This window comes from Zootoca vivipara, chromosome 4 (assembly GCF_965207765.1).
Source record: "Zootoca vivipara chromosome 4, rZooViv2.hap1.1, whole genome shotgun sequence".
In the NCBI taxonomy this organism is placed as follows: Eukaryota; Metazoa; Chordata; class Lepidosauria; order Squamata; family Lacertidae; genus Zootoca; species Zootoca vivipara.
In genome coordinates, this window is record NC_142587.1 from 38837651 (window position 1) to 38864621 (window position 26971).

The 26971-nt window shown below is 40.0% G+C and overlaps 1 protein-coding gene across 1 annotated transcript in view; it reads left to right on the forward strand.

Annotated features, from left to right (window-relative positions):
* REPS2 (RALBP1 associated Eps domain containing 2) overlaps positions 1-26971 on the forward strand; it is an 87787-nt gene that overhangs the window by 35633 nt on the left and 25183 nt on the right. The window contains exons 5-15 of the mRNA XM_035115083.3: positions 2974-3071; positions 4315-4453; positions 5840-5903; positions 6684-6826; positions 8845-8936; positions 9823-9894; positions 10886-10955; positions 12063-12137; positions 13801-13843; positions 15900-16036; positions 25465-25526. Coding sequence (XP_034970974.2) covers positions 2974-3071; positions 4315-4453; positions 5840-5903; positions 6684-6826; positions 8845-8936; positions 9823-9894; positions 10886-10955; positions 12063-12137; positions 13801-13843; positions 15900-16036; positions 25465-25526 — 995 coding nt within the window. The remainder of the gene's footprint in view (positions 1-2973; positions 3072-4314; positions 4454-5839; positions 5904-6683; positions 6827-8844; positions 8937-9822; positions 9895-10885; positions 10956-12062; positions 12138-13800; positions 13844-15899; positions 16037-25464; positions 25527-26971) is intronic.

Sequence of the window (26971 nt, forward strand, 5' to 3'; positions counted from 1 at the left end):
TTAATGTAAGGTGTGGTGAGGGTTATTGTAGCCATAGATTTTGTTGAACAGCAGTACTTTATTGAGTTTATTCAAAAGTTAAATAATGAATGTCCTACTGGCAACACATGGACAAGTTTAGGTAAATCTGTTAAGATAAATATAGGATACGGTATACTATGTGAACATCCAAATGAATATGGGATTTATACTCACCTAAATACATGTAAATATCGGGACCCAGGTGGCGCTGTGGGTTAAACCACAGAGCCTAGGGCTTGCCGATCAGATGGTCGGAGGTTCGAATCCCTGCAACGGAGTGAGCGCCCGTTGCTCGGTCCCAGCTCCTGCCCACCTAGCAGTTCGAAAGCACGTCAGAGTGCAAGTAGATAAATAGGGACCGCTCCGGCGGGAAGGCAAACGGTGTTTCCGTGCACTGCTCTGGTTCGCCAGAAGCAGCTTTGTCATGCTGGCCACATGACCCGGAAGCTGTCTGCGGACAAACGCTGGCTCCTTCGGCCTATAGAGCGAGATGAGCGCCATAACACCAGAGTCGGACACGACTGGACCTGATGGTCAGGGGCCCCTTTACCTTTAAGGGACCCAGGTAGCACTGTGGGTTAAACCACAGAGTCTAGGGCTTGCTGATCAGAAGGTTGGCGGTTTGCATCCCTGCAACGGGGTGAGCTCCTGTTGCTTGGTCCCAGCTCCTGCCCACCTAGCAGTTCGAAAGCATATAAAAGTGCAAGTAGATAAATAGGGACCGCTCCGGCAGGAAGGTAAACGGCATTTCCGTGTGCTGCTCTGGTTCGCCAGAAGCAGCTTTTCATGCTGGCCACATGACCTGGAAGCTGTCTGCGGACAAACGCCGGCTCCCTCGGCCTATAGAGCGAGATGAGCGCCACAACCCCAGAGTCGGACACGACTGGACCTGATGGTCAGGGGCCCCTTCACCTTTACCTTTAAATACAGGTAATGAGAAATCTCAGGGAGGGGAAGGGATTGGGAGGAAGGATGTGCCAGTTTCTTTCTTTGCGTGTTCAGACCCAGAGACCTCCCCCCTAAATAAAAACACATTTGACTCAAATTTTAGTTTTGGGTTTTGGCAGAATTTAGGCCACAACTTTATTAATTACAGTAATGTGAATGGCTGCATAGGCTCTGGTTCAACTAGCTCCTTACACCCTTGCAGATAGCGCTGACCCAGAGCTCTATCATAGGTCAGCCAAGGTGAATACCTGAGGCAGGTGAAAAGCCTAGGAACAGACTCTGTTCACTCACCAGATTTTCCTCTGGACTCAGGCACGGGCACAACCCCCTCTTGGGGGTTAACCAAACCAAGTTGAGTCCCTGGATTCCTTTAACGGAATACCCTTCACATAGGGATGGCGAGACCGTTCTCCCATCCCTATCACATGAACCTATCCCCAACCTTACAAGTTGTGACGAATTGCTACATGGCAGGCGAAACCCAAATGGCAACAGCCAAGTGGGGAAAATTCCTGCTGTGCCCCTGTCCCAATGACAGACGACACACAACAGCATAGCAAGGTCAGTTGCAAAAATGGGCGGGTATTCCGATGCATGAGCCGAAGACGTGGGCGGGTATTCCGATGCATGAGCCGAAAGAGGAAGCTCTGGGACACGTGCAAGGGTTTATATAGGTCCCATTTAGACTGCACCCCATTGGCCAGATTAAATCCAGCAACGAGGGACCTACCAATCAGACGTTGTAGCTATCAATAGCTACAACACAACCAGGAGGTCAGTCTCCAGTTCTCACCGCAACACATGCCCTCTTTTAGGAAGGACACCATATACAGTGGTACCTCGACATCCGAATGACTCGACTTCCAAAGTTTTCGACTTACGAAGTTGGCAAACCTGGAAGTCTTTTCGCCGCACGCGCGTTCTGCGAATGCGCAGAAGCGCAAAATCGCGCTTCACACATGCGCAAAACAGGCACTTCGACAACCGAAGACTTTGACTTACGAAGAGCGCTACGGAATGGATCGCCTTCGTAAGTCGAGGCACCACTGTACTTTAGTAAATCGACCCATTTTAAAGTTATGGTGGAGAATTGTGAACAACTTCAACACTGAGTGTAATCTTGGTGTAGTATTCCAGTTGGAATCAGCGGAATGAGGATTTTTTAATAAAAAGAAGAAAAAATAGAAGTGGGGAGGCACATCACACATACCTCGTAACTTGGCCTCAGCCGACTGGCACAACATTAGATGTAACACTTGCTCTGTCATGGATTCTGCATACATGCACACCAGTTCTGCTTATTTTTATTGGTGTCTTGACAAAGCTTGGTAGAATTCAAGCTTGGATCCAGATAAGTTCCTCTTGAAGGGCCCATTCCATTCAAGAGGGTTCCAGTTTTAAGTGATTTAATGAACCACAGTTCTGTTTAAATTCTAGGTCTCATTCTTTACTTGCACAAGACGTAACAGAATGTTGAATGTTCAGAATCAATATTTGGATGCAAGCTTTAGTGGTTTCAGTGAACGATGCCTCCAAATTGGTGTGTAGTTCTCCCTAGTTGGCAAATACCAGTGTTTACTCTTGGCTAACACTGAATTTAGTTGTTTTGAATCAAACTTTTATGCTGCCATCAATGAATCCTTGTTCATTAAAGTTTTTCTTGATGTTAGCATGTCTCATGAAAGAGCACTTGCTTCCTTCTCTGCAATGGGATACTTAGGCAAAAAGTCAGATGTTATGCTTTTAGTGTGGGTTAAAAAAATCACCTTTCAACACATTAAGTGAGTATTTGGTCAATAGTCAACAGCATGAGCAGTCGCATTTTGAGAATCAGGCTTTAACGTACGTGAAGGATTTGGGTGATAAAGTGACCTTTCATAGGAGGTGTGATTGCGTTTTTATTTTATTTTTTTGAGACTGAAGGATGATATATGTTTTGTCATCTTTGAGTTTGCACAACATTAGCAAGTATTCAGTTTTTAATTTCCCCTTAATCTTCCATAGGTTCATATGAAGTTAGACATACTGCTGTCCAACAAGATGGACCAACTGCAGGGAATTATGGGTCCAAATCAGTTCCACCACATTCATCTCTCATTCGGGTAATGAACTACAGTACTTAGGATGCAAGATGTTTAAAATGAAAACGTCCTGAAATAATTAATGAGAATCAACATGATTTTATGATCAATAATGTTTGAAATGATCTTGAATGTAGCCACAAACAGATCTTCTACCCTATAGCTCAAACTGTGGTATTCACTAGAAAACTACTACAGGCTAATATGGATGTAAAACTAAACTTTCAGTAATTTGTTTCACAATCTTGTTAGCTGCTTTTCTCAAGGCACATGCAGCATGTGATAAAATCAGTCAAATGGATACACAATATTGTAATATAATGGGAAGCTTCTAGGCACCATTTTTTCCCTGTTTGAAAAAAATAATTTGACTCCTAGAAAGCATTTAAGGTAGAGAAGGGCTCAGTTGAAACAAACTCACAATGAAATGTGTGAACTTACATTCAGGGCCGGCTCTACGTAGACCCCCGGTGGCGCAGGGCACCATGGCGCTGGCCCTGCAGGAGGGCGCCGTGAGCTGCGCCCGCTGGCCGGCCGGTCCGCCGGTCCGCTGCGCAGCTGCGCGCGGCGCCCACCTGCCCACCGCGCTGGGAAATGGGGCGGAAGGGCGCCGGAGAGATCCGGCGCACCATGGCGACAGGGGCGCTTAAGACGGCGCTGCTTACATTAATGGGAAGAGCTTGGCTCTCTAGATTCTGTTTTTTATGTGTGATTTCAATGGATCAAAGGTAAAGTGTGGGCTTCTTATTAATGAAATACAGCATGAGCAGTTATATGGATTGAGTTTCATGTCATTGTATTGATGGGACTAGCATTTAATGAGTTTGAGGAAGTCTGATTTCAACAACCATACTTACGATTAATCACAGTTTCTTGGGTTTAGGGCAAACTGTTCCTAATCAAACATGGAAGCAAAAGCTTCCAGTCTCCTTATGGTTGTGCTGAATGAAGAGGGCAGAACCACATGAATCCAAGGCACAACTAGGCTAATTCTGAACCATTGTTTGGTGTTACATTCGAGTCAGTCCAATGTTTATATTCATACAGATTTAGTTTGATGTATGAAAAATTTCCTATAGTCCTATGAATAAAGGCATTTATTGTAAACCCAACAGGACTATTATTGAAATCAGGCCTTCCCCATCAATTTATTTTAAAAAGAGCTACACAGTAAGAACAAAGCAACTTTGAAACTTTGAAACTTCAGACATCTCAGCATTTTCCCTACCTTTCAAAATGATACTTTGCCCTTCTTCCCCCGAAGTCTCTTTCAGTAGAGAGAGAACCACAGGACAGCAGTAGTAATTACTCAGATGACCCCTGGAGAATAACTGAGGAGCAACGAGAATATTACACCAATCAGTTCAAGTCCCTACAACCTGACCTGACCTCTTTCATTTCAGGTAATGTTCATTGTATGCACAGCAAGGAAGGCTAGAGTAAAAGGACAAGGAACTGACACAGGCTAAGTGCAAGCCTCTTGGATTTCTTTATATGTGTTTTAGGTGTTTTGTATGTATGGACATACAAGTGAGTTGCTGTGTTCTTTGTTTTTAAAAAACGTATCTCAACAATATATTGTGCATGATCCAGACAAAGTTAAATGCTTTAAAATTCCACTGCGTTCAGTAGAAGAGATTCAATCATTGGTGAAGAATGTTTGCACATGAGATATGTTATGGTACAATTGCCATTTGGTTTTTTTACTCCTAGTATGTTTTTATTTAATATGAGTTTAAAATTATTCACTATTAACTTGCATTTTAATTATGTCTTATAAATGTGGTTGTGATTCAAAAAATAGTCAGTTGGGACTTTATGCATCACGTTAAACTTGTAATTTCTTCAGGGAGTTTATCTCCTTGCATGAAAGCAGTAATATAGTGACCATGCATCTCTAGGCCATTTCTGAAGCTGTCTCTGAAGTAGACAATTATGTCTTGTCTTCTTTTTTTTCTGGCAAGAAAAACAAGTTGCAACTTGAGGGATGAGCAAGTAGTCTTAGCAGTCTCTCTCTCTCTCTCTCTCTCTCTCTCTCTCTCTCTCTCTCTCTCTCTCTCTGTGTGTGTGTGTGTGTGTGTGTGTCTCATCCTCCTCTCCCCTCCTTGCATGTGTTTCAGACATTGCATTTTCATTCCAACAAACCACCCTTGAGGGGTCTCCCTTTCCATCCCTACTTCACACACCTGATTTTATTGATTATTTCCTGTTTTTAAAAAAGCAGTTTGTTGTAATGCTGGAACTAGGAAACTGTGGTTTGAGCACTCCCGATTCCGAGCAATTTAGTTCAATTTAGAGCAAAAAAAATCAGCTGAATAAGAAGCTGAGCTTTTTGTGCTGTGCTATTAATTTTAAAGATTAGTCGAATTCCAAGAGATTTTCTTTAGACATGTTGTTGCATTTCTGTAATATTCCAGAAGATTTGAAAGTGTATTATGCCTCTCACCCTTTGCCAGAATTTAAACTGAACAGGATTTTACAAACCTAAAAAAGCAACCCAAGTCACACATGCAGATGAGATTTCTCCTGTTGGCTTTATCTCATACATGGAGTGATCTGTGCCTATAAAAGAAATTAACCCCTTCCTCCATGTCCAGTTCCTCCAACAACATGTTCATGTCTTCTGATTAGAATAATGATATTGGAGCAAAATATTTCAAACAAACGTGTCTAATGTTAAATAGCATTGCATAGTAAACAGTACTCTTGAGTAATTTCTTTATATTGAAATGCTTTGGAAAATGTGTAGCTTATTATTTCACAGTTTGACAAGCCATTTCTGTTGACAGGCTCTGTGGCTAAGAACTTCTTCACAAAATCTAAGCTGCCGATCCCTGAGCTTTCACACATATGGTAAGTACTGTTTTGTAATTCATATTATTTTTATTGTGTGTGAGAGAAACTACTATGGCTGAAAGTTCTTCATACTTCTCACAATTTATCTCTAAAGAAATCACAGTAATTGCTCCCATCAAAATCACTTTGAGGTCCAGGCACAGCAGGGTGTATGTTGATCTTTATTTTATGCTTGTTATCTTTGTAGAGATACTGTCCCTTCTCAGCAGGACGAGAGAGATTTGAACAGCAATGCACACTAGAAGAATATCTTAAAGAACATAATTAGCACAATAATTCAACAGATATTTTTGTGAAATGGATTCAGATAAACATACATCCAGAATAGTTAAGATAACATCATAAGCTTCAGTTCTAGCTGTGCTTATCAGTTGAAACCTAATTAATACCTAACATTTAAAAAGTACTGCTGCATAATTCATCAACACTTTACTAATGAGGCCTTACCCTGTTTTTTAAAAAGAAATCTATCTAGCTGACATTGCATATGGCCCATTGCAACTTCAGTTTTATATGAATCCTATTAAATTTCTAAACTTGTAAGGAAGAGTATTGCCAGTTATATATATATATGTAGATAATCAAAAATGACATTAAAATATTCAGAAAAGGAATGTATTAAAGAAAAATTATAATAGTTTAATGAAATAAATTTTAAGAAAAACATCTTAAATGTCAAAGTAAAACAATAAGCAGTGTTCCCAATTATATATACAGTATTGTGCATGCAAACAAAGATTTTTATTTCAATAATGCACTCAGCTATCTTATTCACAGGGAGCTAAGTGATGTAGACTGTGATGGAGCACTGACATTACCTGAGTTTTGTGCCGCCTTTCACCTCGTTGTTGCTCGGAAAAATGGTTATCTTTTGCCGGACACCTTGCCAGAGACTCTTCTGCCTGACTGTTTTCAAGCAGGTGAACCTTTAGTGTTTGTGGGTTTGGTTTTGTTTTATAAAAAAAAACTACTGTTGATTAAAATGGCATTTTAATCAATGTCTATTTTGAGATACAGTTCTGGGAAAAGATGAGCTTTAAATTGCATCTAAATGACAGAGCTGAAGGAACCAGCTTAGCAGAATTAACACCAGCATAAAAGATGTGCTTGGCTTGACTAATACATTGATGATATGCATGTCCTGAAAAAGCATTAGACCTGTTCTCTGTTTGTTCAAATTGGATGTTGGAGAACATTGAACCTATTTGCAGTCCATATCTGTTATGCTTTCAGTATTGTTCCTAGCTACTCTGTACTGTGATGACATTGGCTGTATTTGCAAAAATAAATAAATAAATAAATAAATAAATAAATAAAAATAAACAATAAGGGGGAGGGCTGGATTTGAGCAGCTGGCAAGTTCCAAAAGTGCCTTACCCTCCACAGGACACTTTTGACAAGTGGGACATCATATGATGTCATGTGATCACACTTCAAAGAAAGAAACAGGAGTGCACCTTGAGTATACTTCTGATTCTTCCTTTCCTACTTCCCTAATTAAAGCAAGAACTGCAAAGGAACAGTAATTTGCAGCTGCAAGCTGCAATGGCAAAACATAGACTTGAGCCGCATTAAGTGCTGGAAATAAAGCTTGCATCCAGCATTGAATTGAGTGCTGAAAGCGTGCCCTGTTTATAGCAGGGATTGGCTGTTCTTGGGAACTCTCAGTATGGCTGATTCCAGAAGGCTTTCCTTTAGGTGCTGAATTAAAATTTCAGTCCAAGTGCAAGCCCCATTCATGGCAGGGACCAGTTGCATTCAGAAACTTTCAAGTGGAACCAATCCAAGCAGAGCTTGTATTTGAGGCCAAGCTTAAAAGGTTAAAGTATCTCCTGCTTCTGGAGGAAGTTTCAAGGGTGCAGTGTAATGTTCTTGACTCTTCCTTTGCAACCACAGACGTACCTGTTAACTTACCCTGGGTGGGGCTTTAGGAGAAATGTGTGTTCCCCTGAAGGGCACCATTAGCTTTGTGGGCCAGAGGTTCTCCGCTGTGCATTAAACCATGGTTTAGTGCTACGTGTATGAACATAGCACTCATCTCACTCTTCCTCCTACACTACTAGGAGGATATTTTCACCAGAATTCATTCATTTCTTTCTTTCTTTCTTTTTTAAAAAAGATTTTATTAAAACTTTTTCATAATGTAATAAGATAAGAGAAACTATTCTAAACACAAACAAAACCAGAGACAGAGAAGAGAAAACGCAGAGTCCTCTCTTGAAGGTAGCTCTTAACCCTTGTCGCATACAGAAAGTGCTGGGCCCTCCCACCTCTCACCCGGGGATGTCTTCCCTTCCCTGCCTCTCACTCAAGCCCCTTAACACAAACCACCCACCACCTTCACGTGGGGGGGGGGGGAGAGAGAAGAAAGTTATTTTCAGTTTCCAAGATTTCTGGCATTACATGCAAACCAGATTTCCCAGTCAGTTTCAAAACTAATCAGTGAGTTATGAAATGGCATTTGTTTAAACATCCAGCATTTGTTCTAAAAACACAGTCCTTTATTTGGACATAACAACATACCAGGAACCCTAGAATATGAAACTAACTTTAGTGGAGATGCCGCCCCCCCCCCGCAGCACATAGTGGGGTGAAGAAATTGGACTCCAACTCCCATCAAGCCCAGCAAGCATGACCAGTGGTCGGGGTATTAGGAGTTGCAGCTCAGAAACATCTAAAGGGCCACAGGTCCCCCAGTGCCCCCAAATAGAAATCAATAGTTTTTCCTCAAGGTGACCAAAACATAACAATGGCATGTCCATAGCCCTGGAATAGAATAAAAGAGTATTTTAAAATAAAAAGTACTTGTAAAATTATAGCACACAATATATTAAAGAAGAATGTTATACAGTTATGCAGTTCACAGAAAATGTTCACAGTTCACATAAAAGTTAATGCAAGGACTTATTTGCTTTTCTATCCCCCCCCCCCCATTTAGCTCCTCTTCAGCCTAAAAGTGATCGTGTCTTGAATTCTTATTCAGAATCATTGGCAGCAAGTCAACAAACGAGGGACTTCAGTAGGACTGAAGTAAGAAAAACTCACCTGCTGGTGTTTTTTTTTAAAAAAACGCATCTCTATTTTGCTTGTTTGCCCATGTCTTCAATTCCTTTACATTTAATTTTTATTTTTTAAAACAAACTGTTGAGAGAGAAAGACTTTGTATCCTGTATGGGAATAATTTAACAGTCGGATAATCAAGACTCCATGCTTAGTTTACCTTTACAGTAGTAGGTTACTCTCTGTGCTCCTGGCTTGACCTTCCATGCATAATGGACTATAAGTAGTTATAGAGAAATGCCGTGTGGGCAACCTTTGGTGCTCCGGATGTTGCTGAACTACAACTACCATCAGCCAGAGCAAGCATATTTGATGACCAGAGATGAGGGCCAAAGGTTCCCCACATCTGGGATCAACTGTAGAATGGGTTGGGTGGTAGTACAGATAACAAGGAGAAATCCAGCAAGCCAAGGTCAGTGCCAGACTTTGGACAGCTAGTAGTATGGAACTGCCAGTGAGCCCCCAATATTCGCACAGGCAATGCCCACCAAACTGGTTGAGCTTCAGTATGAGGATGGAGCTTCAATTCTAGTATGAGGCCATGTTTCAGTTCTTTAGACCACCTCTATATGGCCTGCCCATATGTAAATTTGTTCTTACTCTGGAAACAATTTCTCACTATAAGCTACAATAAATATGAGACTGTGAAACTTTGGTTGCCTTGCTATAGATTTGTTGCTAAAAGTTTCTTTTCAGACTGAACCAGAATGATTCAATTGTCGCTGTTTTATAACTGTTTGGGAAAGCTTCTAGTCTTAGAATTTATACTGATGTGCTTTTTCACACTACAGAGGATGACCTATGCATCTCTCTCTCTCTCTCATTTATTTTATCCCTCAATTTTAAAAATAACCAGCTTGAAACTGTTCGTGAAGATCCAAGCAACTCGGAGCCATTGATTCTCTTTGAGGCAACTTCCATTGACCCAGTTGGTGACCATTTCTTTATATTTATTGCATTAGTCGCTGTGTAGAATTGCATTTATTTATTAATTAAATTTATAAACAGCCCTTCATCCAAAGATCCACAGGGTAATTTACAGCATAAAAGTACAAAATGAAAACACAAAAGATATAACACAACAAAACCAAACGAACTAACAGAAAAAAGTAACCTCCCTCAGTTTTGATTTTACTTATATACCCTTTTGTATCCTTGCTGAAAAAGTATTACCGCATGTGCATTTAAAAAAGATAACTGTGGAACAGTAGGAGAAAGAGAGCTTACTTCATTGGATAATTTCCTAGCAAATACAACGCTGGAACTATAACCTATTAACAAATTGCGTTTGGGTGTTTGGCTGATAATGGACTCTGTTTTAGCTTATCTGGACAATTCTCATACAACAGGACCTGTTTCCATGACCCTGAAAATTGCTTGAAATATGAGATGAACCAACAGGCTGATTGTGATTGCAAGGCAGTCATCATGGGATTGTTGGGTTACAAGCATAAGTTTCAGGTTTTCACTGTGGACAGAACTCCTGCTGCAATGTACTGCGTTAGATGTAGTAAAAGAAGAAAACAAGTCTTTGGCTGCAATATGGAACACAGATTCTTGTAAATAAGTCACTGAACACAATGGAGCTTACTACTGAATGTAGTAACTGTAGTAACTGTATGTAGAATTGCAGTGTACAGTATATCACATTTGTGAAGCAATTCCTTTGCTGTTTCACTTCCTTTCAAATTCAGCCCACCTGCTTGCTTTGTGACACATAGTTTAGCTTCAAAACTAGATTATATAATATAGGAAATTAAATTTGTCCTGATTGTACTCTTCTTCTAAGGTCTTCGCCTGAGGTCTCTCCAGACCTACAGGTTTCCGTCAGCCTGTAACCTCTAAAATGATTTGCAGCTTGCCTCTCTCTATTTCTGCTCTTTTTTAAATTACAAGCTACTTTTCCTCTCTTTTATAAGGAGACTTCACTCGAAGAGATGCCTGATAAAGTTGCCCTGACACAGGACACAGTTAATGATGACAAACAAGGTACAGTACCAAACTGCTGTCTTTTAATTAATTAGGTTTCAGCTGGAAATGGATAATTTATACAGTTCCTCTTGGTTAAGAAAATGAAATGAAACTGGGCATCTCTGGCAAGGCATGTGGCTCCTGTCAATGAGGGCTCCCCCCTCCTCCCGCCCGTCCTCTTACCTACTGAAATAGCTCAGTGCTTGTATTTCGTAATCAAGATTGATGCTTCTGCATAACTGCCTCAGTCAGTATTGATTTCTCACACAACCATCTGTGGAATAACATTATAGTATTTGGTACCGACCTTTAAAGCCCTAAACGGCCTCGGTCCAGTATACCTGAAGGAGCGTCTCCACCCCCATCGTTCTGCCCGGACACTGAGGTCTAGTGCCGAGGGCCTTCTGGCGGTTCCCTCGCTACGAGAAGCCAAGTTAGAGGGAACCAGGCAGAGGGCCTTCTCGGTAGTGGCACCCACCCTGTGGAATGCCCTCCCACCAGAGGTCAAAGAGAATAACAATTATCAGACCTTTAGAAGGCATCTTAAGGCAGCCCTGTTTAGGGAAGCTTTTAATGTTTGATGGATTTCTGTATTTTAATGTTTTGTTGGAAGCCGCCCAGAGTGGCTGGGGGAACCCGGCCAGATGGACGGAGTATAAATAATAAACTATTATTATTATTATTATTATTATTATTATTATTATTATTATTATTAGAACTAAGGCTAAGCTCTGGTAAAGTTATGCATGATATATGCACTATTCTTATCCGTTTAGCTACTAAATGTTTTTCCTAAACTTCTGCATACTTTATCCTGGGCTTCCCATGGTTTACATCTCAACTAAAAGCTCATAAGGGTAGTTTACTGTTGGGAAGTCTATGCAGAAAACAACAAACATCATTGAAGTTAAATGTACTGTATCTTGAAGCTTATCTATATTATGTAACTTCAGTGTTGGTCTTAGATAGCCCTGATAACTCTCTGTGTGAGCTGAATTCTTCTTAGCACGTGACAAGGACATTTATAGGGACAAATAAGAGTTAGAAACGGTAACTGGAATAACCGTTTTTTCCTCGATGGAATAATTAATAACAAGTAACATTCTAGTTTTTGCTTTTACTAAGGTCTGAAAGTTAGTGCTTCTTCCCAGACAATACAGAAGGAAGTCAAAGCATCTCAGCACTTGACTGTCAAAACAGGTATGGAAAGATTCCTATATAACATAGAACCAGGTTTGTTTTAATGTGGAATCTCTTAAGTTTACTTACATTGGTGCTTGCCACAGCATAAAATATATTTATTATTGGGTTATTAGCTATCGGCAGTATAGAGAAAATGGCTTCAAGGGCTTCCAGTATATATAAAGTATTGACCAGAATCTTGTGCATACATAGCTGTCTGCCTATTATAACTAATTGGCTCTACCTTGGAATATTTTTCCTCTTCACTGTGTGAAGTATTAGAGAAGCTTTTGTAAGACTACTGTATTTGTTGGTCTAGTGAATGAAGGAAGAAAAAATGAAAAGAAGCTTATTCCTTGTTACTTTTAAACTTCAATCTTATGCATAATCATTAGAATTTAATAGCATTTGCTTTTTCTCACATTGTTAGAAAAAGATGTACTTTATTTTGATCTCTCTATAAAATCTATCTTATTGCATTTTTTAAACTGTTTCAAAAAAGAAATAATCCAAAAACACACCTAGCAAAATTGGGTGGCTGAGCACCTGCTGCTGAAGTTCTGTCTCCTACATAAGAGGATTGTCATTAATGAATTAATAACTTTCCCATCTTCCTTATACAAAAAGTCCTGAACTTACACATGATCTAAAGTGATGAGCCACTTAGTAAAATCTACTTTTCTTCCTGAACTTTGTTGACTCTCACTTTCGTTTAGTATAATACTGCCTTCTTATAGTTCATATAAACATACAGAAAAATGGACCACTTGAAAGCAGATGTACTGGTATATGTCTGAAAGGTCCTGCATGTTAAAACAAAACCACTCTATATATAAAAAGTTAGTATCTCAGGAAGAAATAGTATATCTTAGGTATCTTCCTGTTTTGTAAGTTTTCTATGTTCCTTGTTTTTTGAACAATCAATAGATCATTGCTTGTCATGGCCAATTGAACCATCTTAGAGTTTTCCTCTCATGGCTGCAATTTTATGTGGTTATACAATGAAAAGAGGTGCAGCAGCTGCACGGGCCAATTTGTATATTATTGCTGTAGCATGAAAGGTTCACATGTCATACTGCTAATGGGCCAGTGCAGACATAAAAATCTTAGTTCAATAAATGATGGTTTTATTGGGCCAGGAACAAGCTGTCAATTTAGAGTGGCTGGGAAAACCCAGTCAGATGTGTGGCAAACAAACATGTTTTCTGTCCAGTAAGTGGTATATACATTTTGCTAAATAAATAGTTTATAGTTTCTCATTATGTCTGAACTAGGGAACCTAAGGTTACTGACTTCCTAACAAGTCAGGTTAGCAAGCCAACCTTTTAACCATGGCTTAGTAACTTGGCTTGTTTGGAAATCAGTAACCAGAGGTTTGCAGTTTGGATTAACCAAAAACTTCCCTGCTTGTTTCTTAGCTCACATGTGGGAGCACAAAGCTTGTTCATATCTCATCTCATCATATCTCACTGAGAGATGATTGTTCAAATGCAGTCTGTTTGTTCAGACCTCAGAATACAGTCAAGGATTTTTTAAAAAATGTGAAATGCCTTATATTCAAGTGCTCAGTAGTGCTGCTCATAGGCAGCACATGTTTACAGTGATTCATCTTGAAGCATCACTGAAAATTAGGGGATCTGACTTCCTGAAAATATTCCTAACAAGTGATCCTTTGTTACAGTTGCTCAGGAATCTAACACACTTAAAGCAAGACCAAGATCAAGGTAAGCAAAGGCAAGAACAAAGAATAATTCATTTATTTCTGTGTGTACCTGTTCTTGTTGGCACATCCAACAAGTAGATTGTGAACTACCGGTAGATCACTGGACGTGTGTGGTAGATCACTGGTAGATCACTGGCTCCCCCCAAAGAAGCTCAACAACTTTAGCTCCCCTAAAAAAGCTCAACATTTTTGCCCTGCACCCCCCCCCCAAAATGTGGCTTTCCTCCTCCCTAAAAAGCTCAACAACTTTGACCTGAACTGCAGAAAAACAGCGCTTTCCTTCCTAAAAGAAGCTCAACAACCTTGACCTGAACCCCCCAAAAGGGGGTAGATCACTGCGAGTTTTTAACTCTGAGTAGATTGCAGTCTCTTGGGAGTTGGCCACCCCTGTTCTACATGTTTGCAATCTATGCATCCAGGTGCGAAAATAGCTTGATGATTTCCCCTCCCCCCCCCCTGGAAAGGAAAAATAAATAAATAATTATATAAAAAATGGAGGCTTGCTTGCTATGAACCATTAACCAGTTGGCAATTCTGGGCAGGGTAGAAGTAAGAACTACAAGTGATAGTTAGTGCATTTGTATGCTTAATCACATAATATATATAAACTATTCGCATATGATGGGAGAGTGAACTAAAATTCAAGAGATTGGTTTTTTAATTGTGCAGAGCAAAAGAATAGAAATTCCTGTTAGAAAACATTCAGGAAATCCATCTGAATCCCTTGGCAGTGAAAAATACAGCTGCAGGTAGGGGAATTTATCTAGATGAAGTGAAATGTTTTGAATTGAGCAAATCAGATGCAAATATAATTTGTTGGGTGAAGGCTCATAATGATGCCTAAATCTGAATTAGATTTAGGCATGCCTAAAATAAAAGTTTAAGCATGTGTAACTCTGCACTGTTTAAGAACCCTCATGAAAATTCATAATGATCTTAGTATTTTGTTTCCATTTTTAATGAAATGGTAACAAACATCAATTATATTCTAGTCAGCACTGAAAACAGTTATTGGCTTAGATCCAAAGACCTATGTGTAGAGTTCTGCACATCCCCAAGACTTCCAGCCTAGGATTAAGACCCCAGAAGTTTGTTCATGAGGGAATGTGGCCCTTGGGTTAAAAACAAAAAAGTCTAGCTTTTCAGCATTCTATGCCATGGTCTCGCAATGCAATACAGTGGTACCTCGGTTTAAGTACACAATTGGTTCCGGAAGTCTGTACTTAACCTGAAGCGTACTTAACCTGAAGCGAACTTTCTGATTGAAAGTAATGGAAAGTGGATTAATCCGTTCCAGACGGTCCACGGAGTACTTAAACTGAAAGTACTCAAACCGAAGCGTACTTAAACCGAGGTATGACTGTATATGCAACTAAGGAGTTTTCAAAAACTACCCATCTCTGAAAGCCACAATTTTTAGAATGTCGGTTATACGTAAGACTCCCTACTATGAAGAATTGCACACTAGATATGTGTTGTGTACACCTGCCTGTACCATATTCAAAAGCCTTCAGTATGTAATCCCTGGAATGATCTGTTTCCGATGTTTTATGTACACATATCCATCCATATATAGGTTTACCATATATTATCCTTAAAAAAAGTTCATTTAAGTGTGGTTTCTGCAGATGACAGCTAAAGGCCAGGAGCCAAGTCTTCAGATAACTATGAGGCTGCTTATCCTAGTTCTACCCAAAGAACACCCTGGCACAGTACTATGGCCTGACTTGTGTGTGTTTGAAGGAAGTGTTACAATCTTCATATGGTAGAGAAGTTTCACATGGTAGGTAATTGCATCCTTTCCACTGACACCACAATAATGTTTAATACGAATCAGAATTCTGTCCGTATGACACACACAGTTCACATTAAATATTATTGTGGAGTGGACTGACGCTGGCTCCACCATGTGACTGTAAAGCACCGTCTCTAAACATAAAGTCAGGGGGTATGTCATATTTAATGAATACATTCAGTGTTTGTTTTTTACAACCTTTGCGTTAGGCATAAAACCCCCAGTAACTTAACCCTTTTAATCTTGTCTTTTTTTACCCAAGATCTTATTCAAGCACATCTATAGAAGATGCGATGAAAAAGGGGGGAGAACCACCAACTCCCCCGCCAAGGCCACAGAAATCACATTCCAGAGCATCCTCCTTAGATCTCAATAGGATGTTCCAGCAAAACACACAAGGTAAAGTTTCACAACCCTTTCTATATGGCCTCTGCTGGTTAATGGTTGTTAATAACAGGCTTTAAAGGCAACTGTAGTAGTTACATGCCAAACACATTTCCAGTTATTTGCACAGGCACTTACAGATGCTTCACATATGCACCTTCATTTCTTGATGTTGCAATATCAGATGACAATTTGAATATTCAATGGGTCGGCACAGATAGAACTTCCTTTTCACTCACTATCAGTGCGAGTTGAAAGTGCCACTGAACTGAGGTGCTGGACTTGCTCTTCTTCCGGGAGTCATGAGGAAATGTGTCCTGCCCAGCCGGGTCCCAGGGGATCTACCAAACAACCAAGGCTGTTGTGGGCATAGACAGCAGCAACAGACAGCCCAAAGTCCAATTCCAGGCAATCAGAGGTTCCAGAAAGAGCTCAGGCAAGAGACAAGTCGAGGGGCATTCCAAGGTGCAGGTAAGCCAAGGCCAAGGATCAGATACAAGACCCAGTACTAGTAGCAAGATGTTGTTCTAGCAACAGATCTGCAGCCCCCTCGAAGTTTCTACAGAGAATCCTTCTCATAAGGAGGAGTCCTAAGTCACAGTCCTCTTCTGCACTCAAGCATTCTACTTGACTGTGCGGGTCTTGGTCTGCCTCTTGAGGTGCCATCATTCCCAGGATTTCAGGGGTGGTTCTGTCTCTGCTTCAGAAGCTGAGCTTCCTTTCTGGGGTGGTGGTATGCCTGCCAGTCTCACCCAAAGGCCCTCCTGGTTCTTCCTTGACTGTTGTTGTGAGCCATTTCTGAGCTTCTGTGGGCTCTAAATCACCCTAAGACAGATTCTTCTCAGGAGAGGAGTCATCTGTCGGGGATAGATATATAAAAGTTTATAAAAGTTATAAACTGCTTGATTGTAAAAACTCTCAAAGCAGTTTACAAAAAAAGGGAAATGAAGCCATGTACTTGCATTGGTGAACCAGTCCTTAGCTCTTCATGTATACTGATTGAACAGTGCATTACTTTATATAACCTTGCTCTGAAATGTCAAGTGCTTCCAGAGTAAACAGACAAGTTTGTCAAATTTCCCCCTCCTGGATTATATGCAGCATGCTAGCCAAATATTATGGCCTGACTGGTGTTTGATACACCCCAGGTTTTTGCATATATTTATCAGATGATCGATAGGCTGCAATACTGTATATGACAGTTGTGCAACGCCAGATATAGCTTAAGAAAACGCAACTGCATGTTAGCACAATTTAAAGCTCATGAGTAAGAGGGAGTCTTCCTTTGGTTCAAAACTAATAGGATAGTTTTATGTTAAAAATAAAGCAAATTCTATAGCTTATGGACCAAGTTTAATATACTTTGCTATTTGCATATTCTTCTTGGAAAACAGCACATGGCAGCTGCTTGGGTTTTTTAAATTAAACATTTTTTCAAATGACTGTCAAACTTCAGGCGAAGGCAAAGTTGCCACTTTAGATGCCTGGCAAAACTGTCATCATTTATGTCTTGCTCTCACCTGAGCAGTGCCATCATTTTGCAAAGTTGCTGGTGACTTTGGCTAGGGAAAAATCAGTGCCTCCATCATATTTTGTCCATTTCTCCATTTGTAATCATCAGAGAAACCAATGATACAATTTTTTGTTTCGGAGGGGTTCTTTTTCATTGTTTGCTTACTATCCATTGATGGAGATTTATTTATTAATTTATTAAATGTATGTCTCTTCTCATACATACATACGAACAAATATTGCCTAAGGGATAGCTCAGCCCGTACAGCATGAGACTCTTAATCTCGGGGGCTTGTGGGTTTGAGCCCCATGTTGGGTGAAAATTCCTGCATTGCAGGGGGTTGGACTAGATCAGTCACCCCCAAACTTCAGCCCTCCAGATGTTTTGGACTACAATTCCCATCTTCCCCGACCACTGGTCCTGTTAGCAAGGGATCATGGGAGTTGTAGGCCAAAACATCTGGAGGGCCGCAGTTTGGGGATGCCTGGACTAGATGATGCTCGTGGTCCATTCCAGCTCCATGATTCTTTAAATACACATAGCAAACAAAAGGTTTGGTGTGTGTATTTATATATTTGCATATATAATTTTATAGGTGCATGCACATCCAACTATCTTTGGTAAAGGAGACCACAGCACTGTGATATGTTTTCATTATGATGCAGTGACCCAAAAAAGCATCCCTCAACAATTCATCATACTGCCTTATGTGTCTCTGCTTTGCATACTGAACATTTCTGGTTCCAGGACTTCTTCCACCTGGCCAGCTTTGCACTGATTCTTCTGCTACAGACTGTGCAAATGGCTGCTTAATTCCTTAACAGAAGAGCTGGTGTGTGCCAGCAATTTGCCTCATGCTGCATTTCCTATGCTGTGTTCCTTTTAATCATGCTGTGTTTAATAGTCTGATCAGTACATTAAATTAAGAAAGGTGGCAACTCAGACTAGTCTTTCAAGTTTTATATGGTTGGATAAAAACCAAAAAAGACCACCCACAGAACACTTAAGGTATTGCTTAAATTTAAGATACTGGTACAATCTTCTGTCGGCTATGCATGCTTAGTATAATTTAAGTCTTCATCAAACTGTGATGAAGCCACATAAATTAAATGGGTTATATAAAATATAAGCAGAATCAGAGCATTTAGATCCTATACACATTGCCATGTAGTCTTCTGTCATATAGATCTGCATTTGTTGTTGTTGTTGTTTAGTCGTTTAGTCGTGTCCGACTCTTCGTGACCCCATGGACCATAGCACGCCAGGCACTCCTGTCTTGCACTGCCTCCCGCAGTTTGGTCAAACTCATGTTCGTAGCTTCGAGAACACTGTCCAACCATCTTGTCCTCTGTCGTCCCCTTCTCCTAGTGCCCTCAATCTTTCCCAACATCAGGGTCTGCATTTAGGATTGTATTATTCAGAAAGCCCACAAATGTATGTGAAATAGGAACTGAGTAGGCATCTGGGGTTTTTCCTTGGCCTTCTATAATTACAGGGAAAAGTCATACAAAGCTTCCACCTGTAAATCATGAATTCCCATTCATGTTAAATGCACTATTCTATTCAAGTTGCTTTATGACAGCAGGCTGTAGATGAAAGGGCACCTTTCCCCCCTGAAAAACTTGTACAAGTCCTGAATAAATGAGTAGGGTTGTACACTCCTGCTTCAGACTCTAGAGCTACGTAATTAATTTTTAACACAGTCACAGGCTATGCTTTTGGAGCTGGATGTTCGAAGAAAATAGTAAAGCAGAACTTTAAACAGTAGAATGCAGGAATTTACTTATGGAGTGGCATTGATGAAAGAGAAGTAAAATATTTTGCCTTACCAGTTTTTTTTCCCAATCAGAAGGGGTAATTCAAAATTGAAAGGGTATCACAATGATAATCTTGGCATACTGGAATTTTAACAAAGATCGTGTCAATGTTATAAGCTGCAACTGGTAGGTACTTTGGGTCTCAGATTAATCTTTAGTCAAAACATTTGTTCCTATGTCCTTTCAAATTGACCTGATTTAAACAAGTATTGGAGGGACAGTTAATTACATTAACTGAGGCATCAGTAGGTTAAATGTTTCTCCCCCTCCTGTTCTTTATATAAAGCACTTTGGACTTAAGATGATTATATACTGCACTGTGGAATTTTTATTGGTAACTACACTTAGACTACAGAGCCCTAAAGTTACATAAAAATGTAGCAAGCATTTCCAGAAGTTTAGTATGCTTCAAGATGTCCACCTACTTCCATGACACTTCTCATAGGAACAGAAATGTTTCTGTTACGCTTATGACATCTTTTTTGTAGAACTTAAGCCGCTGGATTACATACCCGTCTTTGATATCCACATGGAAGTGGCCCCAAGTGAGCATAAATAAGCAAAATTTCTAATACAGTAGTTTCTCCATATAACAAAATGTACAATCTGCATTGTTTTGGATGTATTTTCATTTGCATAAAAATGGAAAGCCATAGTCCCTGTTCTGAATATTTTTAGAGTTTGACTTTCAGATTTTATTCAGTTGAGAATGAGTTCAGTTTCTAAATGCATGCACACATGCCATTGCTGTATCTAACAAGCAGAACCCAACAGTGACAAATCTAGCATGCCACTATACTTGCCTGTCTACTGCATATATATTATAATATATAGAAATACATTCACACGCATGTGCATATTTTCTTTCTTTCTCTCTGACTGACACACACACACACACACACACACACACACCACAGAACTGTCCTGCTTCGGAATAGATTTTTGCTGATGCTCTGTTCTAAGAACTCTAGATTGTGCCTGGGAATTGTGCTCACATAAGCATACTACTTTCAAACAGGTCAGAGATATTCTGAAACAGCAGGATTTTATGAATATTTCATGAATAGCTTAAGTTAGAATTTTAGGATTAAAAAAAAAAGCAGGAAACTGGGTCAAACATGCCTGGTCTGAGCATTTTGCTTGCCTAGAATCCTGAATGCCCAGATGCAGCATATTTTCCTAAGCTGAACAAGATGTAGCATACACACACACACACACACACACACACACACACACACACACACACACACAGTATGTGTGTGTGTGTGTATATATATATATATATATATATATATATATATATATATATATATATGTAGCCTGTTGTGAGAGAAACAACTTAATGTTCTGAAATGAACTGCATTTTGTACCTTTGGTAGTGCTGAAAAGATACTGCACATGAAACCCGTGCTTGGAAGAGGCCCCAGTTTATTATTTCCTTTTAATACAATTTGCTATTTCTCCTTGGGGATTTACCTGACCCCCACAGATGGCAATGTTAAGAGTCAGGACATGAACACACAATAAATATTTGCAGTGGCTTTACAGCAAGTTTAATAAAAGGACAGCAAATGAAGACTTTTTATAACCCTGTTGTGGTTAAAAATGGAGTTTTCAGTAGAAATTGATTTCAAGATACAGTATAAAGAAAAACTATGGATTATTGGCAAAACATAGTTCAAAGTAACTGTACTTTCTCATTTAGGTGTTGCTAAATGCATTTCAGAGCACCTTCACTGAAAGAATGCAGGATTGCTTATGAAACCCGTATATAGATTGCAACATGGTGGATTCATTTGTGATGTTGCTTCACTTTCAGTCTATATACACTGGGAAGATCTGGGGAACTTCCTGACCTATATACCTATATACATTTTATGAACACAGACTTAACACACACTCGTGATTACTCCCATCAGTCCCAACAACTGTGAGATAATGGCCAGGGATGATGGGAGTTGTAGTTCAGCAACATCTGGAGGACCCAATGTTCCCCTACACATGCGTTTTGTGAATTCCAGCACAGGAATGTCTATTTTGCAACAAATAATATTGTGTCCTAAAGACCAACACATATAATTATTACTTAAATTTCCATGGACTCACGTCTACTCTGGAAACTCTGTGTAAGAGATATCTGATGTGTGATACATCCGTGGACTTTTTGTCTAGCTGTAAGGATAACACGACATGGCTGCAATATATACCCAGGTTGCATATGCTGTAGCCTCCAACTTTTCCAGGGCTAGAACCCAGTTTTATTATTTTAACCAAATATTCTGCTGCTCCCCTCTTTATGCAACCTAGAAGAACTTGAGGATTGGCTAATTCAAGATTGGCATGGTTTCTATCTTGCTGTTTAAAGAGTTACCTTTGACCTCCAGCTATGTGCAGAGTATATGCTGGATTATTATTATATTTAGCCCACCCATTTCTTCCCAATCATCAAACAAATACAGGTATAACCCACAACTATAGAGTATGTCCACCCAATACAATTTTGTTTCTGTGATAAAGTAAGAGTAGAGCGTAGTGATGCCACTACCCATACTGATCTCTTTTGACATTCTCCACAGCTCTGATCATTGCGCATTGTTATGTGATTGGTGGCCACACATTTTGAATGGTTTTTAAGTGTATGTCCTTAAATTGTTTTTTCCCCCAATCACTATTGTGTTTGCCACCTGGGCTCCTTTGGGAGAAAGGGTGGGATACATATTTAATAAACAAATAATTTTCCCAGTTGACAAATACAAGGGTGCTACAAAGAGAAAGCTGATCACGCCTGCTTTCCCATGGCGTCTGTTCACCGGACAGGTAATGAATATCTGATGCACATAAGACCCTTTCATACATTACATACATGATTATTAGGGTCACACACTTCTGTCCTGGCAACATGCACCTGGGCTAAGCCTGCACCTGGCAGATATCCTCTGGAGAGGAGTCCCTGTCCTGTACCCTGAATTATTATTTATTGCATTTATTCTCCACTTTCTGCAGAACATATCTCAAAGCAACTGACAATTGTAAAATATACAGAATACAAAATAAAAGGCAAACATCCAAAGATAAAACAAGTATTAATAAAAGTACTAATCTGTGGAATCCTCAGCATGCATGAGAAGGAACACACACAGAACCTTTTGAAAGAAATAAACGTCACCATCAACACCAGGCTGGCAGTGATATTTTAAAGGCTTTCCTTAGTGGCTGTCAGTTCCACCTGCATGTAGAGGAGGGTGGGAATAAGGTTTTCCAGCAGAGAAGGGTGGTGATGTGTAAGAAAAAGGTGTTATCAGTGGGGAATTGTTATCAGGAGTAATTGGATAATAGTGTGAAGAATTATCGGAAAGACTTTGCTATAAAGATTAAAATGTAAAACAGTCATTCCCAAATATGTACAACCCTTGCAACTCTGGGGGGGGGGGTTATTTAGTAGAGGTCTAAAGATGCACTTTAAGGGATACAAGAAACACAAGTGAAATTCAGGGGCAAATCTACTTTCTTGTATAGCCATCAATTTGATTTAAAAATCTTATACAAGAAACAGTAACATATGACTGGGCAGTCACATTTGATACTTGCATTGGGATAAGTAAGCAAGTTATTTACTTTTAAGAAGCTATCCATCCAATTGCTAATTGCATGGTTATGTCGGGCTCTCAAGCTGGAAATGGTACAAAAATGCCTCTTTTCATATGAAAAGCAATCCAAACTTTGTAGCACACACACCTTCCAAATGTTGAAATCTAAACCCACTGACCATTGCCTAAGAATCAGCGACTGAGATTATTTTAACTGGAGACGTCTGGGGTTCCCTCATAGTGCACTTGGAAAATCCTAAGTTGTACCCAGGTTGATGTTCTGCAGAAATAAGTTAAATGTTTTATGTACAATGGTACCTCTAGTTACGAATTTAATTCATTCCGGAGGTCCGTTCTTCACCTGAAACTGTTCTTAACTAGAGGCGTGCTTTCGCTCATGGGGCCTCTTACTGCCGCTGTGCCACCAGCACACAATTTCCATTCTCATCCTGGGGCAAAGTTCTCAACTCAAGGTAACTCTTCCAGGTTAGCGGAGTTTGTAACCTGATGCATTCGTAACTCGAGGTACCACTGTACTTAAAACTGGCCGTTGTGATACCCTTGAGCTTGAACAAGTATTGAGTTTGCCTGGCAGTTCTTCTGCACCTTCATGATACACCTTTAGGTGACACATGAAAATCTTCCTCTTCAACCAGGCCTTTGGTCGACTAACATCTTACATACTTTTAATTGTGTTTGTGGGGGGAGGGGGGTTATTGGCTTGTTTTGTTTTTATTATGCATTTTGTGTTTTTATCTTGTATTTTTATGCTGTGAACCGCCTTGAGATCTACAGACAAAGGGTGGTATATGAAATGAATGAATGAATGAATGATGCCATTCTCAAGTCTGTTTCGGAATTGAGTAACCTTTTTGTGTTTGTTGCTTCAACATATAAAATTCTAGCATTTGTTGTTTCAACATTTAAATTCTAGTGTTTGTTGTTTCAACATTTAAAATTCTAGCATTAAGTTAAGAAAGACGATTCCTATATATACATTAATTGAACCCTGTGTGCAGGCTTTTCATAGGTATCAAGCTGTGAGAGAAGGATGCTGGATTAGATGGGCATTTGGCCTGATCCAGCTGGACTGTTCTTTTCTGTAACCTTAAGCAGAGAACACATTTCTCGCCATAACCTTTGGTTTGAACATTCATATGATTTTTCACTCTATAAACATGAGCGGCCTTAAACACATATGTGGAAAAGTGAGATATAAATATTTTAAATAAATTAAAATAAGAACTGGCTAAATGGGGAGGGGAAAATACCAGCAACATAATACATGCTTTTTCTTACATTTGATGACTGTAGTTTAACTTTTTTTCATTCTACAGACGTGTTTGTGGGTTTTGTGGTTAACGTTACCTGAATTCTAATAGCTCACCACCTTGGTGTTGGGGTTTCACCATGTCACCAGACATTAACAGACTTCAATATTCTCATTTATTCCTTTTCTTTGTTTCTTACACATACCCTTGGCCAGCATCCACTATTTTCCTATAAATCTTAAAATGCATAAGTCTCTATTATTCCCATATGCTTTATAAATATTCCCTGCCCAGATAAGTTTAAAAATGAGAACATGGTTAAGATTGGATATACTTAAAAAAAATGCATGTGCAATAAGATACATAGTTTAGGATACATTTATCTATATGGCATTCTCGTGGTGTGACTTTAGTGCTAGAATTTTAAATGTCCAAATAACAAACACAAAAGAGGTTGCTAAGTATCTTTTCAAATTGTGTTTGCTAAAAAGGATCAGCAGTTATAAGGGGTTGCTAGAAGGTTAACTATCAAGAGATTCTTCAGTCATGCTTCATGTGTACGTATAATCTATGTGTCATTATAATTGTTTCACAAAGCCTCGTCTTCTCTGCAGTTCTGGCCTCTAAAGGTTTATGGATTTAACTGAAGCCAGATTGGGAAGTATAATAGATGGTCCCATCATGGGTGTTAGCATCTCAGATTTCTGGCGCAGAATAGAAGACTGAATTATATTATGTTACCATAAAGCCCTAAACTGACTTGTTTGGTCTCTTCCCTCTTCAGCTCCTGCCAAAAATATTTAAAAGCTACAACTAGCTCATCCAAGTGCCAGAACATCTAATTCCACGCACAGATGTTTTCTGTACAACTCCACTTTTTCACATCATCGCATTTTATTTTGAATGCTCTCTAATGCCCATGTTAGAATATTGCTTCACTTTTTAAAGGCAAGAGTGTTAGTGACAAAGAACAGAAAACTCAAGGGGAGTTTGACTCTCATGCACCGAGCTCTGTATCTTTCACTGAAATTTGTTAATTGCATCGGCATTGGCTGTATTTGCCATGTTCATTCTGAATAGATATGTCTCTGTGAGGTCATAGAAGATAGTGGTGATAGGTTCACTTGAAATGTGTTTTCTTAAATTGATCTGAGTTTTTTTTAAAAATCAAATGGTGTTAATAGATTCGTTTCGTTCTAGGTTACGTTCATTCATGTTGCTTATCTCCTTCTGTTTTGTGTTCTTGTTTCTGCAGTTCGGGGGGGTTGGCTGCCACCGCCACCACCTGCTCTACCCCCTCGGCCTTTTGTAACACAGGTACGTATAAAACTTCAGCATGAGAATATTGGGCTTAGTGTTGTCTTTCAAAGGAGCAATGTCCATTGGCAGAGTCTCCAGAAAGGCAAAGAGCAATGTTTCCTGGCACAGGTCTCATTTTGGGCCTTGGGAGCATTTCCCCCAAACCATCCCACCTGCCGCACACTGACATCATACATGATGCCAGGTGTGAGGCAGGTGGAGACGCAGCTGCCAGTGAATAACCAGGAGCCTTAAAGTACATCCCCAATTATGCACTGGCAAGGGAGGCTTACAGTCAGTGTTGGAGCTAGCTTGTTGGGAAGCAGGGCATAGGAAACTACAGTGGGCTTTGAGTCACCACCCAAGTAGGACGCAACTCTGAACCTGCTTTCTTCAGGAATCAGCTGTGCAGCCAAAGAATTCAGTCATACAGCCTATTCCTCCAGCTTGGAGTTCAGCTTGGAGTTAAAGGTAAAGGGACCCCTGACCATTAGGTCCAGTCACGAACGACTCTGGGGCTGTGGCCCTCATCTCGCTTTACTGGCCGAGGGAGCTGGCATACAGCTTCCAGGTCATGTGGCCAGCATGACTAAGCTGCTTCTGGCAAACCAGAGCAGTACACGGAAACGCCGTTTACCTTCCCGCTGGAGCAGTACCTATTTACATAGCTGCCAAGTTATCCCCCTTTTAAAGGGAAATTCCCTTATGCTGAATAGGCTTCCTCGTGAGAAAAGGGAAAACTTGGCAGCTATGCCTATTTATCTACTTGTACTTTGACGTGCTTTCAAACTGCTAGGTTGGCAGGAGCTAGGACCGAGGAACGGGAGCTCACCCCATCTTGGGGATTCAAACCACCAACCTGCTGATCGGCAAGCCCTAGACTCAGTGGTTTAGATCACAGCACCACCCGTGTTCCAAGCTTGGAGTTACCACCTGTCAAATGATAGATGGTAATATTGGATCACCTGCACAACCTAGTAGTAGTTCAGCTGATCCCTGCAGAAAGCAGGCATGGCACCACAGCAGGCTTAAGAGTAGCTTCTTGGCTTACTTGACCCGGATTTTGTTTTGTAGTGGATGGAGTTTGGGACTCAGTGGTAAACTTGTGCAGGTCCTTTTGAATGCGATACAATGTAGTACCAATTGTTCACTTTGTGGAATAAATCTTTGATCTGCAAGTTCTAGTTCTCTTGTTTTACCATTTTAGCACCATTTTCTGCCTTAAAACTGCATTGGGAATTCCATCACTCACAAGTGAGATGACCATGATGCTTAAGGATATGTTGTATTTTTGCCTGTTTTTATAGGTTGTGCCAAATTGGATTCATTCTACCGTGTTTCTCATATTATAAGACACGTCTTATATTTATTTAACACACTATGGCTTATTTTCAAGGGATGTCTTATTTTTTTCCTCCTCCTCCTCCTCCTGCCGTGGCTGGCATTGCTGCTGCGCCTATCAC